Source organism: Rhinolophus sinicus, chromosome 14 (assembly GCF_057876585.1).
Source record: "Rhinolophus sinicus isolate RSI-liver-muscle chromosome 14, RSI-T2T, whole genome shotgun sequence".
NCBI classification, from domain to species: Eukaryota; Metazoa; Chordata; class Mammalia; order Chiroptera; family Rhinolophidae; genus Rhinolophus; species Rhinolophus sinicus.
Genome location: NC_142514.1, coordinates 150,329,118 through 150,348,820, shown reverse-complemented (window position 1 = coordinate 150,348,820; position 19,703 = coordinate 150,329,118). Strand labels below are relative to the sequence as shown.

Below are 19,703 nucleotides of genomic sequence, written 5' to 3'. Positions count from 1 at the left end.
GTTGTTTAGTGGGTACAAAGAATATTGTTGCCAGTTATATTGACTTTTTGAAAGGGGTGCCAAAAGGGAGTTCAGGATTGTTTTCCTATCTGTTTATTTTTGCATGGGGGTGGGGTGGTGATGGAAATGGCTTTCTACTCAAAGCTGCTCCTGTTGGTGTTTCTTTTACAGACTTTGTTTAATAAATAGTGCTTTTAAGTGAAAACATCAAAAGGGAACTAGGATTATGGATACTGAATTCTGTGATTAAAGTTAATCCTAAAATATAAATGTAGAAAGTATCCTTCAAAAATAAAATAAACATGTAAAACCCTGCCCTCCCCAAACCAGGGGTTTCTTTACTGTCCTGTTCAGATTGCCTGCTTCTGAGTAGCGTTGTGGTGTTTGCATAAGTCACGTGCTGGGGTTGTCACAAGAAGGCTGTGTCCCTAGAGCCCAGCAGGTCCCTTGGCCAGGAACCCTTGCCTGGAGACGGGCCGAACACCTTTAGTGTGGGTTCTTAGCATTAACCTCCAGGTCGTTCCTCAGCTTTCGTCATGAGCCAGTGGGAAATAGGCTTCGAGGAAGTCTGTCAAGAGAGAAAGCAAATGAGATTCTCAGAACAAGAGGAGGATGAAGTCCGTGTCCTAGGTAGTGGCTGTTTTGCAAGAAGGGGGGAAATAAGTTCCCTCTCAGATTCTTGTTGTTGCTGTTGTTTGCATTTTTTAAAAATTGTGAAATATAATATGCAAACATTTAAGTGGTTCCCTGAGATTCTTCCCTTCTGCTACGTGAACGGTCCTTTCTTCTGATGCTTTCAGAAGAGAATAGTTGGGAGGCCTTGCTGAGAGAAGAGGGAAATAGAAGTTAAGCTAAAAAAAAATAAATAAATAAATAACCAATAAAAATATCAATGAAAAAGTAAGCTTCAGATCCCTTTCATTTTTTCAAATGAAAAAAATCCTGAAATCGTGTTCCTTATAAAACACAAGGCAGCTGGAAGGGGATTAAGACAAGGTGTGAGAAGCTAAGAAGGGACAGGGAATCTTCCAGGCCTGTCTCTGTCTTTCCCTACTTCGTTCTTAGGACTGATGCTAATAGGCCTGAATTAGAATTTACTGTGTTTTTCTGGAGATCTAGATTTTTAGGTATATGTAAGTTAATTTGAAAAAACAAAAACAAAAACTGCAATTGGTCTTTTCACAGTCTTGCATATTTAAGATACGAAAATTCAGAGATACTTCGTTCCTTTTCTCCAGTTGGAAGTTGCTCTAAATAGACTTCATTTAATGGGAAATTGATATAGTAGGTAAACCTTAATAAAATGAAAATATTTTGATTAATTCTGGATATATGGGATTTGGTCAAGTTACATTGGTTCTTGGATAGGCAAGTAGACAAATTTTAAAATAAGGTCATTTTTCTTACAGTCCTATTTTGTAACGGATTACGACCCAACCATCGAGGACTCCTACACAAAGCAGTGTGTGATAGACGACAGAGCAGCCCGGCTAGATAGTAAGTAACCTTCCTTTATTTGAGAGTTCACATAATCATATTTTAAAAAATAAAGCTTTGATGTTTTCCTAGGTTAAATATAGTTAGCCGATCTTGACTATAAGCCCATCTCTTTCATTAATTTTGATTGATGGATCTGCATATTAGGCCATGTAAATATTCCTCAGTAAATGTAACGTAAAACCGTGATTGGATTGTTCTGATGAAACTAGTCATTGTAACTTGTTGAAGTTGTATTTATTGGGATGTTTGGGCAAAATGTGACGTTTCAATTCTTACTACTGTTAAAAAAATTTTAACTGCCACTACTGGAAGTCTTTTTAAAAAGAAAGAGTTTATTAGACCATTGCTAGCAAAAAAGAAGATGGGTCTTGGGGCATGGAGTCTAAACCAGCAGCATGGCTACATAGGAAAGAACGTGTCCCTCGTCCTGGAGTTCTGCAAGCCTTTTTATCCATCAAGCGGTGGGAACGAAGGAGGAAAGCCATTCTGCAAGTATTTACATTAGCTCTAGAAAAAGGGATGGGAGAAGGGGAAGCGGGGTAGCTAGGAAGAAGTTGCCAGCTTCTGTGGATTAGCTGTGGGCAGCAGATTGGAAAGTTCATGTGTAAGAAAGAAGCAGAGGCTCCTGGGTCTGAAAGTGCCTGGTTATTCTCTCTTGGATAATTGGGAAATTGCCACCTGGATCTTGATTTCAACAGACATACAGGAATGTCTTTGGTCAGAGCTGGTCCACAGCTCTAACAGGCTGACCTGTCTTTCTCTCACTGCTGCTGTAATTTTAATTTAGAACATTTAAGGATTTTTTCCTTATCACTGCGTTTTGGTGAAGCTTAAAATGGGTGAAGTAAATAAAGATGAGCTTCAATATTTGTTAACTTGCTGAGGATTTGTAGCACAGAGGCTTTGCAAATAGTGTTTTGTGCTTGGCAAACGTTTCACCTCTCCACAAAAGAAAGCCCTGTTCTTTTAACGTGTACAATTCTTTCATTCACAGATCAAGAAATACATTAGCACCTGCACTTTAAGTATGGTATTTAGGGGGTAGACTACAATTTCTGTTTGAATTTACAGATAACATTTTCAGTTCTTTCCGTGGAGAAAAATAAAACATCCAAATGACTTCAGAGATTGTCTGATTCCATCTGCATAGACATATTCGGTATTTTTAACTGTGTAGTTGGTATGCTAATGTATTCTAACTATAAAATCAGCTTGTACTGATGAAGATAACTCTGAAACTGTCTGCCATTAGAATATATTTATCTTTGAGAATAAAGTACTAAGAATGCATTTCTTTATTATACTGAGTATGACTTGCTCTAAAGGAGCCACATTAACTGGGTCTGCCCTTGTGGGGAAGCCATTTATAAAATGGAAACGCGAACACCGTTACATTTGTTGTTTTTTTCTCTAGTTCTGGATACAGCAGGACAAGAAGAGTTTGGAGCTATGAGAGAACAATATATGAGAACTGGCGAAGGTTTCCTGTTGGTCTTTTCAGTCACAGATAGAGGCAGGTTTGTACCAGTATTAAAATGTAGATCTACTGTTCATGCTTAGATCACTATTTTATTGAATTTGTATTTTCTTGTTTTTATAGAAAAAGGAAAAGTAATAGAGTACTAAATGGGATATGGGAATGTGCCGGTACTTGGCCTAATATATTAGTTTGTTTTTGTGTTTTCAGTTTTGAAGAAATCTATAAGTTTCAAAGACAGATTCTCAGAGTAAAGGATCGTGATGAATTTCCTATGATTTTAATTGGTAATAAAGCAGATCTGGATCATCAAAGACAGGTGAGAAGGAATTTTGCATTTGGAAAACCAGTTGTTTATAATTATGTAAGTGAATGGGTGTATTTAATGGAACAATTGAAAGTGCCATGATCAAAGAAAACTGTGCTGAGTTTGACACAGCACAGAAGTCACAGTAGGTAAGAATTAAAAAGGAAGTAGATGTGGGGAAATTAAATTCTCACATATTTTTGCATAGAACTTCAGTGGAACTCTATAAAAACCTGCAACTATTTGTACCAGTTCCATTCGCATTATAATTTCTTGAGTAACATCCAAAACTCTAACTCAGTTAGATAATCTTAAAATTACGCCTAAAGGCCTATTTATTCAGTGTTAATGCTCAATTACCTTCATTTAGAGAATGGCTTTGATTTAAATTGCAGTATTTGAGTTTTTCCTAAGTCCCATTAATGACCAAATTTTCTGTTAATTCTTCACGTTGACTAACTCTAACACCAGTAACCCACAAGAAAAGAATATTTTTAATTATTTATTTGCAGGCTGGTTTATACTCACTTGTTTCTTTACTTCCTTACTCCACATTTAATTTTAAAAAGTTTTGGTGTATATTGTTCACCCATCTTTTTGTGGGTGAGAGAAACAAGGTCAGACATAAATTAATGCAGGCTTTACATTATTTGGGGGCTCTTTTTGTGTCTTTATTTCCTTTAAGTCTTTAGCCTCTACCCCACATCTGGAACATAATTGTTCCCTAACTTTTGCTGGTATTTAAGACCTCCTTTGGTTTTGTGTAACCTCATGTTAACAGTTCCTTAAGAGTTTGTTTGAAAAGTACAACTATCAGGAAAAATTGCTTGATAAACAGCATTGAGGACAGCCTCCCATTTTGCAGTTAACTACATAAAACATAATCTTTGATTTATGTGCTCTGTTTGTAAAGTTTTGTTGAAGGTATACCAAGTTTAAAACATGGCCGTAAAGAGAATTATATTACTGTTCTAATGCTAAGATTTAGAAATGTTTACTGATGATACTTAATGTGGAATAAATTTTGCTGCTAGGTCTCTTTCAAATCCAAATAACATTACAGAGTTAAGGTGAAAAAAAAATGGATCTTCATTTCAAACCAGTATAAACTGTTGGAAATAATTTAGAATATGGCATTGCTCGTATCTTAAACCTAGAATAGATAGTCCATCTGTTTTTTAAGTTTACTTTTTATTTCTTTGGGCCATTTCCTTCAGGGTTTCTGAATCTACTTATATTGTTTAAATGTTGCCCAGTAGAATCTGTCTACTGCTCTTCCCAGTCTTTTCTACTACTTGGAAGACTTTTACGTCACTGGGAAATAATGATAAAGTAGCTATGCAGTATACCAAGGGTTTCCTCCCTGCTCACCATAATTTTTACTCCACCTCCACATGCTTTCTGACCTGACCAGAAATAGGCTTTCTCTAACTTTTCATGGTGGTAGCTCCAGAAAAGGAATAGGCGGGAGGCCTGGGGTGACGTGGAGTCTCCTGTAGGGTAGGTGGTGACAGATTGGGGGAGTAGGGGAGCATATGCCACCAGAACGAAACAGGCCCTGTGGTGATTAGTTGGTGCAAGGGGTCTGTATGAGTTATTTTTATGTCATCTAGAGATTGAAGATTGCCAGTGTTTGGTGTGTGGTTTCCATCTGTCTGCATATATTAAACATACTGTGGCACTTCGGCCCTGTTTTATACTATAGGTTTACAACATTTTTCATTTAAAGTCATGACCACTGCCCTATGTGAGCCTGTAGTACTGACTGGAAATCCTACATTTCCCTGGTCCATTCATTTGCTGCTTGTTTGGGTGATTATTGCTTACTTTCTCTTTCTTAAAGTTAAAACTCTTTCTTCCCCTTCCTTACTCTCAGTTTGTGATGAGTAATATTTTTCTACTTCACTAAGAAATTTCTACATGTCTCCACCTTTACGTGGACTAGCTAAGTTCTTATGCACCCCATCAATTCTTCTTTCCCCCATTTACATGGATTAAACTCTTCACCTCTCTATGACCAGCCCCTCCCCTAGCCCTGGGTCCCGTTCCTTTTCACCAACTCACGGGTATCACCTGAGTAATTGTTCCATTCCAGTGGTTCCCTTTCTTTCTTTTTTTAAAAGATGTTTATTAAAATCTAGCTAACATACAATATTATATTAGTTTCAGGTGTAATGATAGTTATTCAACACGTATAGACCTAAAGAAGTGATCCCCATGATAAGTCCAGCAACCATCTGACACCGTACCGGGCTATCACAGTATTATTGACTATATTGCCTATGCTTTGTTTACATCCCCATGACTATTTGCAACTACCAATTTGTACTTCTTAATCTCTTCCCCCCTTTCACCCTGGCCCCCAACACCCCCCCATCCTTCACCCTGATAAATCTAGTACCCATCTGACACCATACATAGATATTACAATATTATTGTCTATATTCCTTATGCTATACCCTGCATCCCCATGACTACTGTGTAGCAACCAATTTGTACTTCTTAATCCCTTCCCCTTTTTCACCTACCTCCCCAATCTCCTCCCATCTGGCAACCATCAAAATGTTCTCTGTATCTATGAGTTTCTGTTTTGTTTGTTTATTTTGTTCTGTAGATTCCACATGTAAGTGAAATCACATTGCATGCGGCTGTTCCATTTCCCTCCTGCACGATCATTCCCCTCGGCACACAACAGGCTACAGTGGCTGTCATCTTTAAAACAAAAATTAACTAGAGCAAAAACTTGTTCTTCGTCTCATATTCCTCTCTCTGTTTTTGCTGCTCCTCCTCAGTAGCAAAACTCCTTAAAAGCATTATCTACGTGTGCTCTCTCTCCTTTCTTTGCTGCCATTCTCGCTTGCACTGACTTCAGGCACACAGTGCCCCCGTCAAGGTCACCACTTACGCAGATGTCAGTGACATTTGACCCAGTTGCTCACATTCTCCTTTTTGAAACACTTTGTTTACTTAGCTCTGGGACACCATTCCCTCCTCCCCCTTCCTCAGCAGTGCCTTTGTTGGTTCCTCCTCATCTCCTTATCTTGGGGGGGGGGGGGGCAGGAAGGGGCCAGGATTGCAGGGCTCAGGGATGTACAAAGACAAACATGCCTCGAGGGCTGTACTCAGTACATTTGAAATTGAGATGCTATACTAAAGGTTTTGACTTTTATAAAGTCTTTTCAGAATTAAAAGTGATCTTCTATCATGTCTTGGCACCCTTAGTTGCTCTACTAAGTGAACGTGGACTGGCCACAGAGACCCCATAAAAACGTCTTCCCCTGTTTAGGAATGCTTCCTGTTTGGTCATCTCTAGGTTCTTAGTGACCAGTCGGGTTTGTTCGTAGTCGTTGATCTAGCTTGTTCTTAGCTGCCTTTGTCTTAGACACGATCCTTAGACACACTCCTTTGGACACGATCCTTTGGACTTTTTCTACTAGCTTTTTTTCTCTTAGCAAATGCCAGTTCCCCATGTTCTCTGAGTTTGTGGGTCAGCCCTGGGCATTCCTACCACTGACTCCTGAGATTGCAAACTCATAAGGGGGGGGGGGGGCGGGTCAGCCAGAAGAAGCTTTGCCTGCTTCCTTTTGGCTTCTGTATCTGTGGACTTGCTTCTTTCACCCATCCATCCATGTAATATTTATGGGACACTTTTTCTTGACACTGATGACAGAGCAGTAGGGAAAAACAAACAAAAGTCACTGAAATTTACACTAAACAAAAAGAGATTTGTAGAATTTGATTGGTTATTTAGTGTTACCACAGAGATCCGTTGATCATTTTGTTTAACCTGTCAAAGATGTAGGAAGAAAACATAGGTAAATGATTTGCTTGCCCGTGCTAAAATGTAAGAGGAGGTAAATGTGACAGCTCAGTGTTACTGAGACTTCACACAGCAGTGCATGGTCTTGGGCTATGGACTTCATGAAACCTCTGATTTCAAGTTCCTTGTCTGTCCTTCACATAGCCCTGGCTAGAATGCACTGTTTTTGCCCCCTATTCCTCCCTGGCTTACCTTAGCTCACCCCTTTCCTCTCCCCTTTATTAGGTGTTTAATTGCTGGTAGCTGTTGTTAATTCAAGAAAGGAACCATTATGCAGCCAAGGCTAGGCACCTACACAACTAATCCCCACTCCTCCTGTCTGTGAGTGCCTGGATAGCAAAGTGCCCTTATAAGCTCCCAGGAAAAAGAACTGCTTCCCCTCAAACAATAGAATAAGGGTCTTCTAGCCTTACCTGTTTGTGCCTTGTCTGCATCTAAAAAGGTTTATAAACCATTGACTGGAAGTGAGTACATTGAGGGGTTTCTCAGTTTCCACTGGTTAGTTTTGTTCATGCTTCATCATTAGCACATAGAACAAAAATATGCACTCAGTAGATATTTTCTGAATGAATGAATCGGGGAATCGGAATGAAACATGATATTAATGTGATGATTCTTTCTACGTAATAGCTATTTTTGGAAAACAAGCAAGTTATGCTTCTATAAACTTAGGCTATTCATTAACTGGACACATCCCTCAGTGAGTATTACAAATGTTGTGGTCCATTCCAGTTTAACCCAGTTTGCTTATAAAATTGCTCTCATCATTCCCATTTTTGCTCTTCTATATTTGGAATATATATCGTGCTAGATAAGCTCATACTATTGTGGATTTCTGCTAAGATTCATTTGTGCCTTTGAACCGAATCTCACTGGAAGTTTCCACATGCCTATCAGTGGATTAGATTCACCTTGGTTATTTAAAACAAAACATTTCTAGGTCGGGGCTCAGACCTCCCAAATCAGAGAATCCAGGGGATAAGGCTGAGCCTTCTCCGAGTTGGGGAATCTGTAGGAAATCCTTGTTTGTGAGCTTTCAATCTTCTGTTGATTTCTGGCTCCACAATGCTGTGGCTTTGTTCCACGTGGTGTTCTTTTTGTTCACTCTTGCTTTGGTGATAGCAATGCTATTTCTACTTCTTAGTTAACTTTAGGCCACACCAGTGAGCTCGACAGCAGCTTTATATGTGGTTGGAGAGTTCTTGACCAGAAATGTGGTTGTATAAACTTTGCTGACCTTGATTCCTGGAAGACAGTGATGTGAGACCATGCTTTAAAAATAAATAAGTGAAACACATAAACAGTCTTAGCAGTGGGATTATTTTATCATCTAGACCAGTAATTCATTAATTTTCTCACTATGAATAAAGATAGGCCGTTTGCTATTCCCCTCTAGCTGAATTACATTATGTAGGAGGGATAGGTCACATTACCTTTTTGAAGAATAATTGAGAGGAAAGATAAATAGCAAAACTTTTAAGGATACATATATTTTCCTCCCCCAATCAAACTTATATTAAATAAAGTAAGTTGTTGAGATTGACTTGTCTGAGATATTTTTCAGTGTTCTTCCTATATCATCTTTTCTTTTACTTCAAGATGTACTTATTTGATTGGTCATACTATTAATGTATGTTAACTCTTCAGTTAGCTATTGTGCACTCTTCTAGGTTCTGGATATACGAAGACAAATATGCGTTCCTTATTCCCTAGCTACAAAGGACATAATGGCAGGAGAGCAAGAAAACAGAAGCAAAAATTGCAGTGCAGCAGTGTGTTAAGGCTTTTGTCAGTGGCCATTATACGGTGTGGTGGGAGCCCTGGGATGCAATGCTAAACAGCATCTACAGTATGGGGACGCTTCCGATTGCTCGAGTCTTGAAGTGTTAGTTAGAAACAGATTAAGAGTACAGAGTTGGGAGAGAAGGAATGACATTTCAGGAAGAAGGAACAGAATTTGTGAAAACATGGTGGTATTTTTATAGGCAGGAATTTACCATGTCACATTTTTTAAAAATAGGAATTGTTGGCTTTGTGAAGCTTTCTTTTCTTACTTGGCTTCCTTTCTTATTGTTAATTGCTTGCTTGATTTGATTGATTTATATTTCGAAACCATAGGCCTTATGGTACATATGCTATTTTGGAGAGAGGAAGGGTAATTTAAAAATTACATAAACGTGGATATACCATTGCTGTGTAGAACTTGCCTGCCACCCTTTTGGAACACGACAGGGTAAAAACTGTTATGAAGTACTTGTAAGATGTATCTGCATTAATTTAATAGCCTAATGATATTTCATTGAAGTTGCTGAATTTTGGGAATGGGGTATTAAATTGGGAGAACAAACTACCTGGAAAGATTAGAGGGAATAATACACTGAGCTCAAATAGGGTCAGGAATAATTCATATTCTGATCAGCCAGAATGGAAAACCTTATAATTCTTGGTTTTGGATGGTGTATTCAGAAGGGTTTTATTTCTGTAGTGGGGCAAAATTAGCCCTAGGCTAAATGCTGTTCTGGTACTATATAATAAAAAGGATCAGACTTTCTAAAAAGCTGCGTTTCAAAAGAAAGCTCAAAATATTTGTAGGAATACAAACTATCCAGAACCCGATAGGTGAAAATCCAGTACGCAAGCATCCACTCAAAAATTACCAGGCATGTAAAGAAGCAGGAAAATATGACTTATAATACGGAGGGGAAAAAAAATACAATGAGTAGAAACAGACCAAGAAACGACACAGATGATAGAATTAGTGAGCAGAAGTATTAAAAGTTATAACTATATTCCATATGTTCAGGAAGCTAGAGAAAAGACTGAATATGTTAAATAGAGACATGGAAGATGTAAAAAGATCAAAATGAAACTTCTAGAAATGAAATCTACAATGTCTGAGATTAACAGAAATAATGGCTGAAAAATTTCTGAATTTGATTAAAGCTATCAACACGTACATCTAAGAAGCTCAGCAAACCCTGCGCACATGAAGTATGAAGAAATTACAAGGCACAACAGGGCTCATTATAATGAAATTGTTTTAAACCAGCAATAAAGAGAGAATCTGACAAATAACCAGAGGAGCAAAATTAAAGATGGCAGCAGTCATCATTGTTTCTTATAAGAAGCGACGTAAGGCAGAAGATAGTGGCATAGCATCTTTTAAGTGCTGAAAGAAAAACTGTTGCCTAGAATTTAATACCCATTAAAAATGTATTTCAAAAATGAAGGTGAAATAAAGACTTTTCCCAGATGTGCAAAAGGTGAAAGAATTTATCACCAGCCTACCTGTATTACAAGAAATGTTAAAAAAAGGAAAATTACATTAAGTGGAAACCTGGATTTATACAAAGAAATGAAGAGCACCAGAAATAGTATTTATGTGGGCAAATGTAAATTACCTTTGTTGTTATTTAAAAATCTCTAAAACATAATTGGATGTTTAAAGCAAAAATAGTAACAATGTATTATGAGGTTAAAGGTAATAAAAACAAAAAGGTGGAAGGAAGAAACACTTACAGTAAGGTTTTTAAACTATACATTAATTGGTGTAATATTTAAATTAGACTGATGAGTGAAAAATGTATATTATAAATTCTAAAGCAATCATTGAAATAACATAATAGATACACAGTATGTTAGTCAACCAAGGAGATAAAATGGAATTAAAAAAATAAAAACAGTACAGTTAACCCAAAATAAGGCAGAAAAAGGATAGGTAGGACAAAGAACAAATAAGATAGATAGGAAACAAATTTCAAGATGACTCAATTGTATCAGTAATCACATTAAATGTAAGTAGTGTGAACACCTCAATTAAAAGGCAGACATTGTCAGATTGGATAGAAAAGCAAGACCCTACCAGAAATCTACTTTAAATGTAAAGTCACAAATAGGTTAAAAGTTGGGGCGGCCAGATGGCTCAGTTGGTTAGAGTGTGAGCTCTTAACAATAGGGTTGCTGGTTCAATTCCCTCTTGGGATGGTGGGCTGCGCCCCTGCAGCTAAGATTGAAAACGGCAACTGGACTTGGAGCTGAGCTGCGCCCTCCACAACTAGATTGAAGGACAACAACTGATGGGTCATGGAAAAAACACACTGTCCCCCAATATTCCCCAATAAAAAATTAAATAAATAAAAGGATGGGCTCAGATATACCATGCTAACTACAATAATGAAAAAAGAAATTCAGGTGGCTATATAAATATTAGGTAATGTAGGTTTCACCGCAAAGAATATCAGGAATAAAGAAGATTATTTCATAATGATAGATTAATTCATTGAGAGAACATAATCCTAAACATTTATGTACCCAATGACAGCTTCAAAATTCTTGAAGCAAAAATTGACAGAACTGCAAAGAGAAATGAACATATTCACACAGTCAGAAATCCAGCATCCCTCTCTCAATAATTGAGCAAGTAGAAAGAAAATCAGTAGTGCTATAGATAGCTTGAACACTATCAAACAACTTATCCTAACTGACGTTTAGTTAACATTCCACCCAACAACAGCAAAGTACACTTGTTTTTGAAATGAGAGTGGATCATAAAACAAGTCTCAATAAATTTAAAGGGATTCTAGCCAGATAATATATGTTCTTTGACCACAGTGGAATTAAATTGGAAATCAATAATAGATATCTAGGAAATCTCCACATATGGGATAACTCCATACTTCTAACTAACCCTTGGTAGAAATAAAAATCAAGAGGGAAGTTACAAAGTATTACGAACGGAATGAAAATGTAAACAAAACATTTCAAAATTTGTGGAATGCTACTAAATAAGTATATAGCAAAATTTATAGGACTGAATGCTTGTATTAGGAAAGAAAGGTCTCAGTGCAATGATTTTAGCTTCTACCTTAAGAAACTAGAAGAAAAAGCAAAAGCAAATTAAAACCATACTAATCAGAAGAAGGGAAATATTAAAGCTAAGAATGGAAACCAATGAAATAAAAAATAGAAAACCATAGAAAAAATAAATAAAAACCCCAAACTGGTTTTTAGAATATCAAAGTGACAATCTGGCTTGAATGATCGATAAAAAAGAGAGAAGACACATATTACCAACATCAGTAATGGGAAAGATACCGTTACATCAGATCTTATAGATATTTAAAAGATAATGAAGAAATACTATAAACAACTTTATATTGATAAACTCAGCAAGTTAGATGAAATAGACATATTCCTTGAAAGACAGACACTACCAAAGCTCACTAAACAAAAAATAGATAAACTGAATAATTCTGTATCTATAAAATAAATTGAATTTGTTGTAAAAACCTTTCCTCAAGGAAAACTGTGAGTCCAGATAGATTCACTGGTGAATTATATCAAACCAGTTTTGCTGAAACTGTTCCAGGAAATTGAAGAGGAGAGAATTCTTTCCAACTCATTATATGAAACCATTATTCCGATACCAAAACCAAACAAAGGTGTAAGAAAACTACAGTCAAATATCTTATGAACATAGATGTAAAAATTCTTCATAAATTTTTAGTAAATAGAATTCCCAATATATGAAAAAGACAGTGCATCATCTCTCGAGTGGGGTTTATTCCAGGAAAGCAGTGTTGGCTTAACATACAAAAATGAATCAATATAATTCACCATATTAACAAACTAAAAAGGAAAAATCGTATGATCTCAATATATGAAAAAAAAAATTTGACAAAATCCAACATCCATTCCTGATAAAAACTCCTTACAAATGGAATGGGCGGGGGAACTTTGTTAATCTGAGGACTAAGGGCATTTACAATAAAACCCTACAACTTATACCATACTTAATGGTGAAAGACTAAATGCTTTGTCCCTGAGATCAGAAACAAGTCAAAAGTATTCCTCTCACCACTGACGTCATTGTACTGGCAATTCTAGGCAATGAGGTGAGGCCAGAAAAGAAAGAAAAGGCATCTACGTCAGAACGGAAGCAACAAAACTGTCTTTGTTAGCAAGTGGCATGCCTGTTAATGTAGAAAAGCCTATGGCATTTACAAAAACACACCTAGAAAAACGAATTTAGCATATGTCCAGTGTATAACAAATATACAGACACGATTCTATTTTTGTAGAGAAAAATGTGCATCGTTGAAAAACCAGAAGTATGTGGTTCTCTATGAGTAACAGTTTCTTAAACTTTCTTTTCTTTTTTTCCATCTGTATTTTCTAACTTTCCTGCAAATAGTTCTTTTTGTGGTGACGACAGCAGTAAGTCGTTTTTTCAGAAATATAATTTTCAGCCCCATGATATAAATGTAACATAGTTTAATAATTTTAGGTAAATGTCACTATTAAAACCTTTTACGTTTAAAATATATAGGGTATTTACTCATATTCGGTTACTGTTTTCTGATTCTGAAAATATGTCATCAGCTTATGCTACCCTTCCTTGCCTACCTTCTTTCTCCTCTTAATGTAAGGAAGGCATTGTGAGGGCTTGTGATCGATTCTATTCATTGTTCATTTTTTTCACATATTTGTGGACTGTCTCCTATACGCCAAGTACTGGGAAATTCTGAGACAAAGACCCCAAGCCTTTTGAGGTGTGCCCTTCTCTCCATCCTCACCTCTTGTTGTTTTCTCTCTTGGCTTGCTGTACTCCAGACATTTTAGGTTTCTTTCAGTTCCTGGAACTTGGAAAGCCCATTTCCCACCATGGCCCTCACACGTGGTATTTCCTTTGTCAGGGATACTTCCTCACCCCACCCCACCTAACTCCATAGTCTGTATTTGGTTCTTAGCTTAAATATCACTTCCTCAAGGAAGCTTTTCCTGACCTGCCAAACAGGGTTATAGATCCTCACTGTACCTTGTACTTTTCCTTCCCAGAATTTATCACTGTTGTATTTAATACTTTTTGAGTAATCACTAGGCTGAAATCTTGTATCCGCTGCAAGTATGTCCTGAGTTGCTCTGCAGAGCTGGGCTTCAGCATGTGTTGAGCTGTGGTTCATTTGTAACAAACCAGCTTGGCCTCTGGCTGCATTAACTGTGATCTGTGGCCGAGGGTTAGATGGTGCAGATCTAATTGTTAATACTGTACCTCACACGCAGTTCTTGGAATTTCAGGTAACCCAGGAAGAAGGACAGCAGTTAGCACGACAGCTGAAGGTAATATACATGGAGGCTTCAGCAAAAATTAGGATGAATGTAGATCAAGCTTTCCACGAACTTGTCCGGGTTATAAGGTAAGCAAACACATTCTAGAAGTTTGTTTTAATTTATTGAATTTGACAAGTAATCATACCATGCTTTTTAAAACCATTCACTGAGAAGAAAAAGTATCATTAATGTTTTCAGTAAGGAAGAGGACATTGTATGTAGGAATGATTCTGTTCTAGGGATTAATGCACATGACTTGTTAAAATTTTTAATTGAGTACATACTGTGTTCTAGGTACTTCCTACATATAACACCTAATTTAATTATATTGAAGTAGAGAGTTTACACGTAGGGATTTTGGAAAGAATTTATGCAGCTTCCAAAGGTGGTATGAAGACGGTGATGACAGCAGCTAACATTTGAGTAGCAGTTTCTGTCAGATACTGTGCTAAGTGCTTTACATGTCTTACTAATACATTTAATCTTCACCACAACCCAGTAAGCTAAGTACTTTTATTTATTCCCACTTTCAGATGAGAAAGCAGGTTAAATAACTTGTTCAAAACTTAGACGTATTAAATGGCAAAGCTGGGACTTGAATCCATATCTCCAATTCCAGAGCCTGTGCTCTTAGCGTTTCTTCTTACCCAACTCCTCCCAGGCAAAGACTAAGCCAAGTAGTAGAGAATCATCATCCCAGAGGCCAGGAAGTATAATATCCAGACTACAAAGAGTATTTCTGGTAGCTGGCCTAGGAGGCCCCTGTGGTTCAGAAAGTGTTAATGGGTTCCAGGAAGCTTGAGGGGAGAGCATTTGGAGTTACTGTGTATGTTTGTATGACACACAGATTTAGTTGCTTTCGTGGACAGGGTTTGATTTGATTATTTTGAGTCTCTGCCTGGGCCCTACTTCACCTTCTGCTCCCTAGATCCGCTGGTTTCTCTGCTAGTTACATAGTTTGACAGATATGTGGAGTGGGTTCATGTTAATTGTGTATCTAAGCTTAATTGACATCTGATCTATGGGCTTCTTGTAATTTTTAGCTCCTTGCCAGAGCATTCTCTTTGAGGGGGGGGTGGGAAAAAATAAAGATTATAGTTTTTTGTTTATTTAGTAGTTTGTTACAAGTTTGAGTTCTGTTATTTTTGAAGAGAACAGTCTTAAGATGAAAGAATTCTGGAGCTGGATGCGGTTATGGTTGGACAACATTGTGAATGTATTTATTTTATTTCATATTTTTTTATGAAGAATATATAAGATTTATTCCAATATGCATATTGTCAGCCAATTCAGCAGCTTTCCTAAAGACAGGTAGACGGGAGAAAAAGGTGTGAATGTGGACATTTAAAATTCACTAACATTACAGACACAGTAGTTACTCTAGACTTTCTCTTGCCACCAAAATACACCATTTAACCCAATAACAGTTTCTTATTCTATCATGAAGAAAAATCGAGCCCCCACCTCTCCTTTTTTTAAAAGAATTATTCTGGTTCCCAGCCCCAGAGTGTGGAACTCAGAATGAAAGTAATGATGAGTCAGGGTTCGTTTCCTAGTCTTCACCTGAGACAAATACTGTTGTGAAATCTGATGCCTGAGTCTGAAGCAGCTGATCTGACCAGGAAGCAGCTCCAGCCTGTGGCGCCTGGAAGGGTCTAGAGGAGCTACATCCACCTGCGTTCACGTGAGCAGAGCGCGTCCCTTGTGTGGCCCTCAGACCAGCAACAGGGCTGCACCGGGAGTTCGCTGGAAATGCACACAGCAGACTTGTGAGGATAAAGACACACCACAGGCCATATAATGACATCGTATCACATATCTCTCAAAAACGGACTCTGCAAACCACTAAGAGCAGAGGGGTGTCAATCCTCTGGGCAAATCAGTCAGGAGTCACACTCCATTTATCCTCAGTTTTATATCTCACTGGATTCATCTTATGTCCAAGGGTATATATATTTTAAGAACCCAAGAGAAAAGAGAAATATCTCCAAGTGCCTATTACTAGAATCCAGGGGGTTTCTTTACCGAAAGACGGGAACATGATCCTCAATAGCAGCAGCGGCAGCTAAGAACACTTGTATCGAGTAAGGTGCTATTGTTACTAGTATCAAGTAAGATGCTGTTGTTACTAGTATCGAGTAAGATGCTGTTGTTACTAGTATCCAGTAAGATGCTGTTGTTACTAGTACCCAGTAAGATGCTGTTGTTACTACTACCTAGTAAGATGGCTATGGTTTGCCATCGTTGTGGCAAGAGGTTTATCACCACTAAACAACAGCTGGCAGTGGGGAACCAGGCACTAGAAAAGGAAACTCCTCTTACCTGGTGTATGTTGTGAAAGCAGAATCAGGAAGTACCGACTTGAAATACAAAAAGCAGCCTGACCGAGTTGTGAATGTATTTAAATGCCACTGAACCGTACACTTAAAAATGCTTAAGATGGTAAATTTTATGTTATGTGTATTTTCACTCACACACACACACACACACACACACACACACACACGAACCAGTGCTTTCTTAAAATAATTTTTACTGCCTTTTTGAAATATTTTGTCCTTGGTTTTAATCCTCAGAATCTGTATTCATCAATCATCAAAAGAGACAAGGGAGTAGAGGGGCTTTTTTATGCCAGGTACCGTTAGGCATTTAAACGGAACAAGATCTTCTTTAATCCTCATAGCAACTGTGAAAGGTGGGCTTTTATTATTACCTTGTAAAACATCGAGGCCCAGAGAGGTCAACTAACTTGTCTAATCCCGACTTACAGCTAATAAGTGACAGAACAGGGAGAGAAATGGGAACGCCTCGTAAGGGTAGTTTTATAAACTCCCTCTAGTGATGGGTGTTTGTTCTGAAGGATACCTCAGAGTCATGGGATTTTAAATTGAGAAGGGAATTTAGAGGTTACTGAGCTCAGCAGCTCTTCTGATTTAAGACTTGCCTGTTAATGAAGCGCGGACAGCTCTGTTATGCTGGTGTTGAAGCATTTGTGCCTCCCCCACTCTGAAGATTTGCTTTGATTCCGTAGTTGAAATTTCACACTGAAAAGCATGCATGTATTCTAGACTTGTCCAAAAACAACCTGCATTTGTACTGACGTATTACCAAGAATGCAACTATGTATAGATTTTTCTGTTCTTACAGGAAATTTCAAGAGCAGGAGTGTCCACCTTCACCAGAACCAACGCGGAAAGAAAAAGACAAGAAAGGCTGCCATTGTGTCATTTTCTAAGAATCCCTTGAGTGTTAGCTACCAACTGCCAGGAAAAGCCCTCATCTTCTGCTCTCCTTATGGTTTACATCACGTTGGTACCTTTCTAGCCTTAGACAAATGATCACCGTGGTAGCCTTAGAACAAGAAACTGGCTAATCCTTTCCGTGAAGCTAATTCTTTGGTCATTTCAAGACAGATTTAAAGGAAACACTAAGGCTGCTTCAAAGATTATCTGATTATTTTAAATATATATCTGTATACACAGACAGATTCTTTTTTAAGGGCTTACCTTTTAATAGGGATGGCTTGGAACATAAGCTGTTTGCCAAGCTGAAGTCATACGTTATGAAATAACTTTTAACTTCTGGAATCATATTGCCTACTGTTACTCTAAATAGAAACATAGGGAGTTTTTTTAAAATGTGAATTTTTGTCTGTCTCTAAAAATTTTAATGTCATCTTCAGTTAACCTTAAGTACACTGAATTGAATCCTCAAAAGTGAGACATCTCAGACCTTTACTGATGGTACAGCCTTTGTTTTCCAGTGGCCAAAATACCAAAATGCCTGTTGTATTTATTGATTAAAAACTACTTTAAAACCTTTTATTATTACTCCTGCTCTTAAAAATGATAATATCCTCTGTGGCCAAATATTTGGACTCATTCTGGACTTAGGCGTTTCAATGTTCGTGGTTTTCTAATTTAACTCTTTTCACAATCATGTTGAGAGTAAAAATAAATAATTTCTGTCTGTCTTCCTTTTTAAAAGTATTTCTGGATAAGGGATTCAAAAAAACTAAAACAGTTTTTGTTTGTAATATAAAATATGGAATTGATCTTTCCAGGGTCAGAGATGATTAATGTTTTTGCTATATACTTTTATACATTATTTTCTTATCAAACTAGTTAACAAGTATTTTTATATGTTTGTAAGCAACTGTGCTTTCACAGCATACCTTGTGTATATGTAAAGATAAGTATTTAATTCTCACTGTTCACTTTTAACTGACAGAAGAAGTGAAAACTACAGAAACTGTGGTAGAACTTTCCTGGTCCTGGTTGTACCCACCTTTGGCCAGTCACACAGCTACTTAAGAAATCTTTCCAATAGAGTACAACAGGCCGAGTATCTGAAATCACTTTCAACATCCCGTTAGATATTGACTGTTACATCAAGTACTACATGTAATTGACAATTAGTATAACTGTGGTTGGCTTCTGATTTTGTTTTTAACTCTGTGGATTGTGTTTAAACAATTCAAAAGTTTGTTCCTGATTTTGAGATACTAAGTGGTATTGCACAGTTGTCACTTTATTGAATGAGTACAACAGTCCCATGAGGTTTATAAAGCGTACCCTTGTATAGCTTCAGGTGCTAGAATTAAAATTGATCTGTTATCACAAGATGATGCTTGATGACTTGTTATTGTGGTGGTTTCTTGAAGGAATGAGTGTTGGAGGAAACTTAATTTTAGTAGCTCTCAACCTTTTCCCAACAATACCTTAGGCTTTGAATCTAAAAGTCAATTATTGGTCATTTTGTAGGTGAACTTGAAGTGAAATGGCTTGACCTTAGTGATTTCTTGAATATTTGCTGAAGTCACTGTTTCTTAAACTTTTTCTGTGAAGTGCTCTTGATGAGAACCCCAACTACAGAGGAGAGAGGAGGGTGAATGCATCTGAGGGTGAAGTCTAAATCACCTGAAGCAAAGCACACAAACTTATTTGAATGTTATACTGCCCAGGAAGATACCACATTTATCCTGTGGCTTTTGATACTATAGCACTATAGTGCTATACTTTTTAAGGCTTGTTTTTAAGCTTCGTGCAGTCTCAAGCAGCTTTTTCCTAGGATAGTGTAGATCCACTCCTGGGTGTGGCCCATTTGGGGTATCTACTGAATGCCCTGAGTAATCAGTGAGGACTCTCTACTTTGGCTAGTGGGAACTGAAACAATTTGCAGCCCTATGTGAGCTCTGAGGTATGTTCTAGTCACAGCATCTGGGTCATTGGTTGCTCACCCTCCTGGAGTTTCACCTTGTACACATGTATCTTAATAGTCAGCAAAGACTCGTTGACCCTATGCATATTTTCGGAGCTCTTTTTCCATGTAGCTCTCTCCTCTCCAGAACTTTGTCCAGCAACTTTCAGCTGCCTCAAACTCCCTGATCTCCAGTGCCTATCTTTTCAGCTCAGGGAAAACATTTGTGCTCTGCTTAGAATCCCCCATCCCTTCTGCAATCTGGAGTGTGCCTCTAGGCAGAAAGCCAG

General features: G+C 37.6%; 1 protein-coding gene across 4 annotated transcripts in view; it reads left to right on the top strand.

Moving 5' to 3' along the window:
- RRAS2 (RAS related 2) overlaps positions 1-18,187 on the top strand; it is a 68,858-nt gene extending 50,671 nt beyond the window's left edge. For all 4 annotated transcript variants that reach the window (XM_074336035.2, XM_074336036.2, XM_074336037.2 and 1 more), the window contains exons 2-6: positions 1,410-1,497; positions 2,915-3,017; positions 3,188-3,296; positions 14,182-14,300; positions 17,362-18,187. In XM_074336035.2, coding sequence (XP_074192136.1) covers positions 1,410-1,497; positions 2,915-3,017; positions 3,188-3,296; positions 14,182-14,300; positions 17,362-17,449 — 507 coding nt within the window. In that variant the 3' untranslated portion in view covers positions 17,450-18,187. The remainder of the gene's footprint in view (positions 1-1,409; positions 1,498-2,914; positions 3,018-3,187; positions 3,297-14,181; positions 14,301-17,361) is intronic.
- The last annotated feature ends 1,516 nt before the right edge of the window (positions 18,188-19,703 follow it).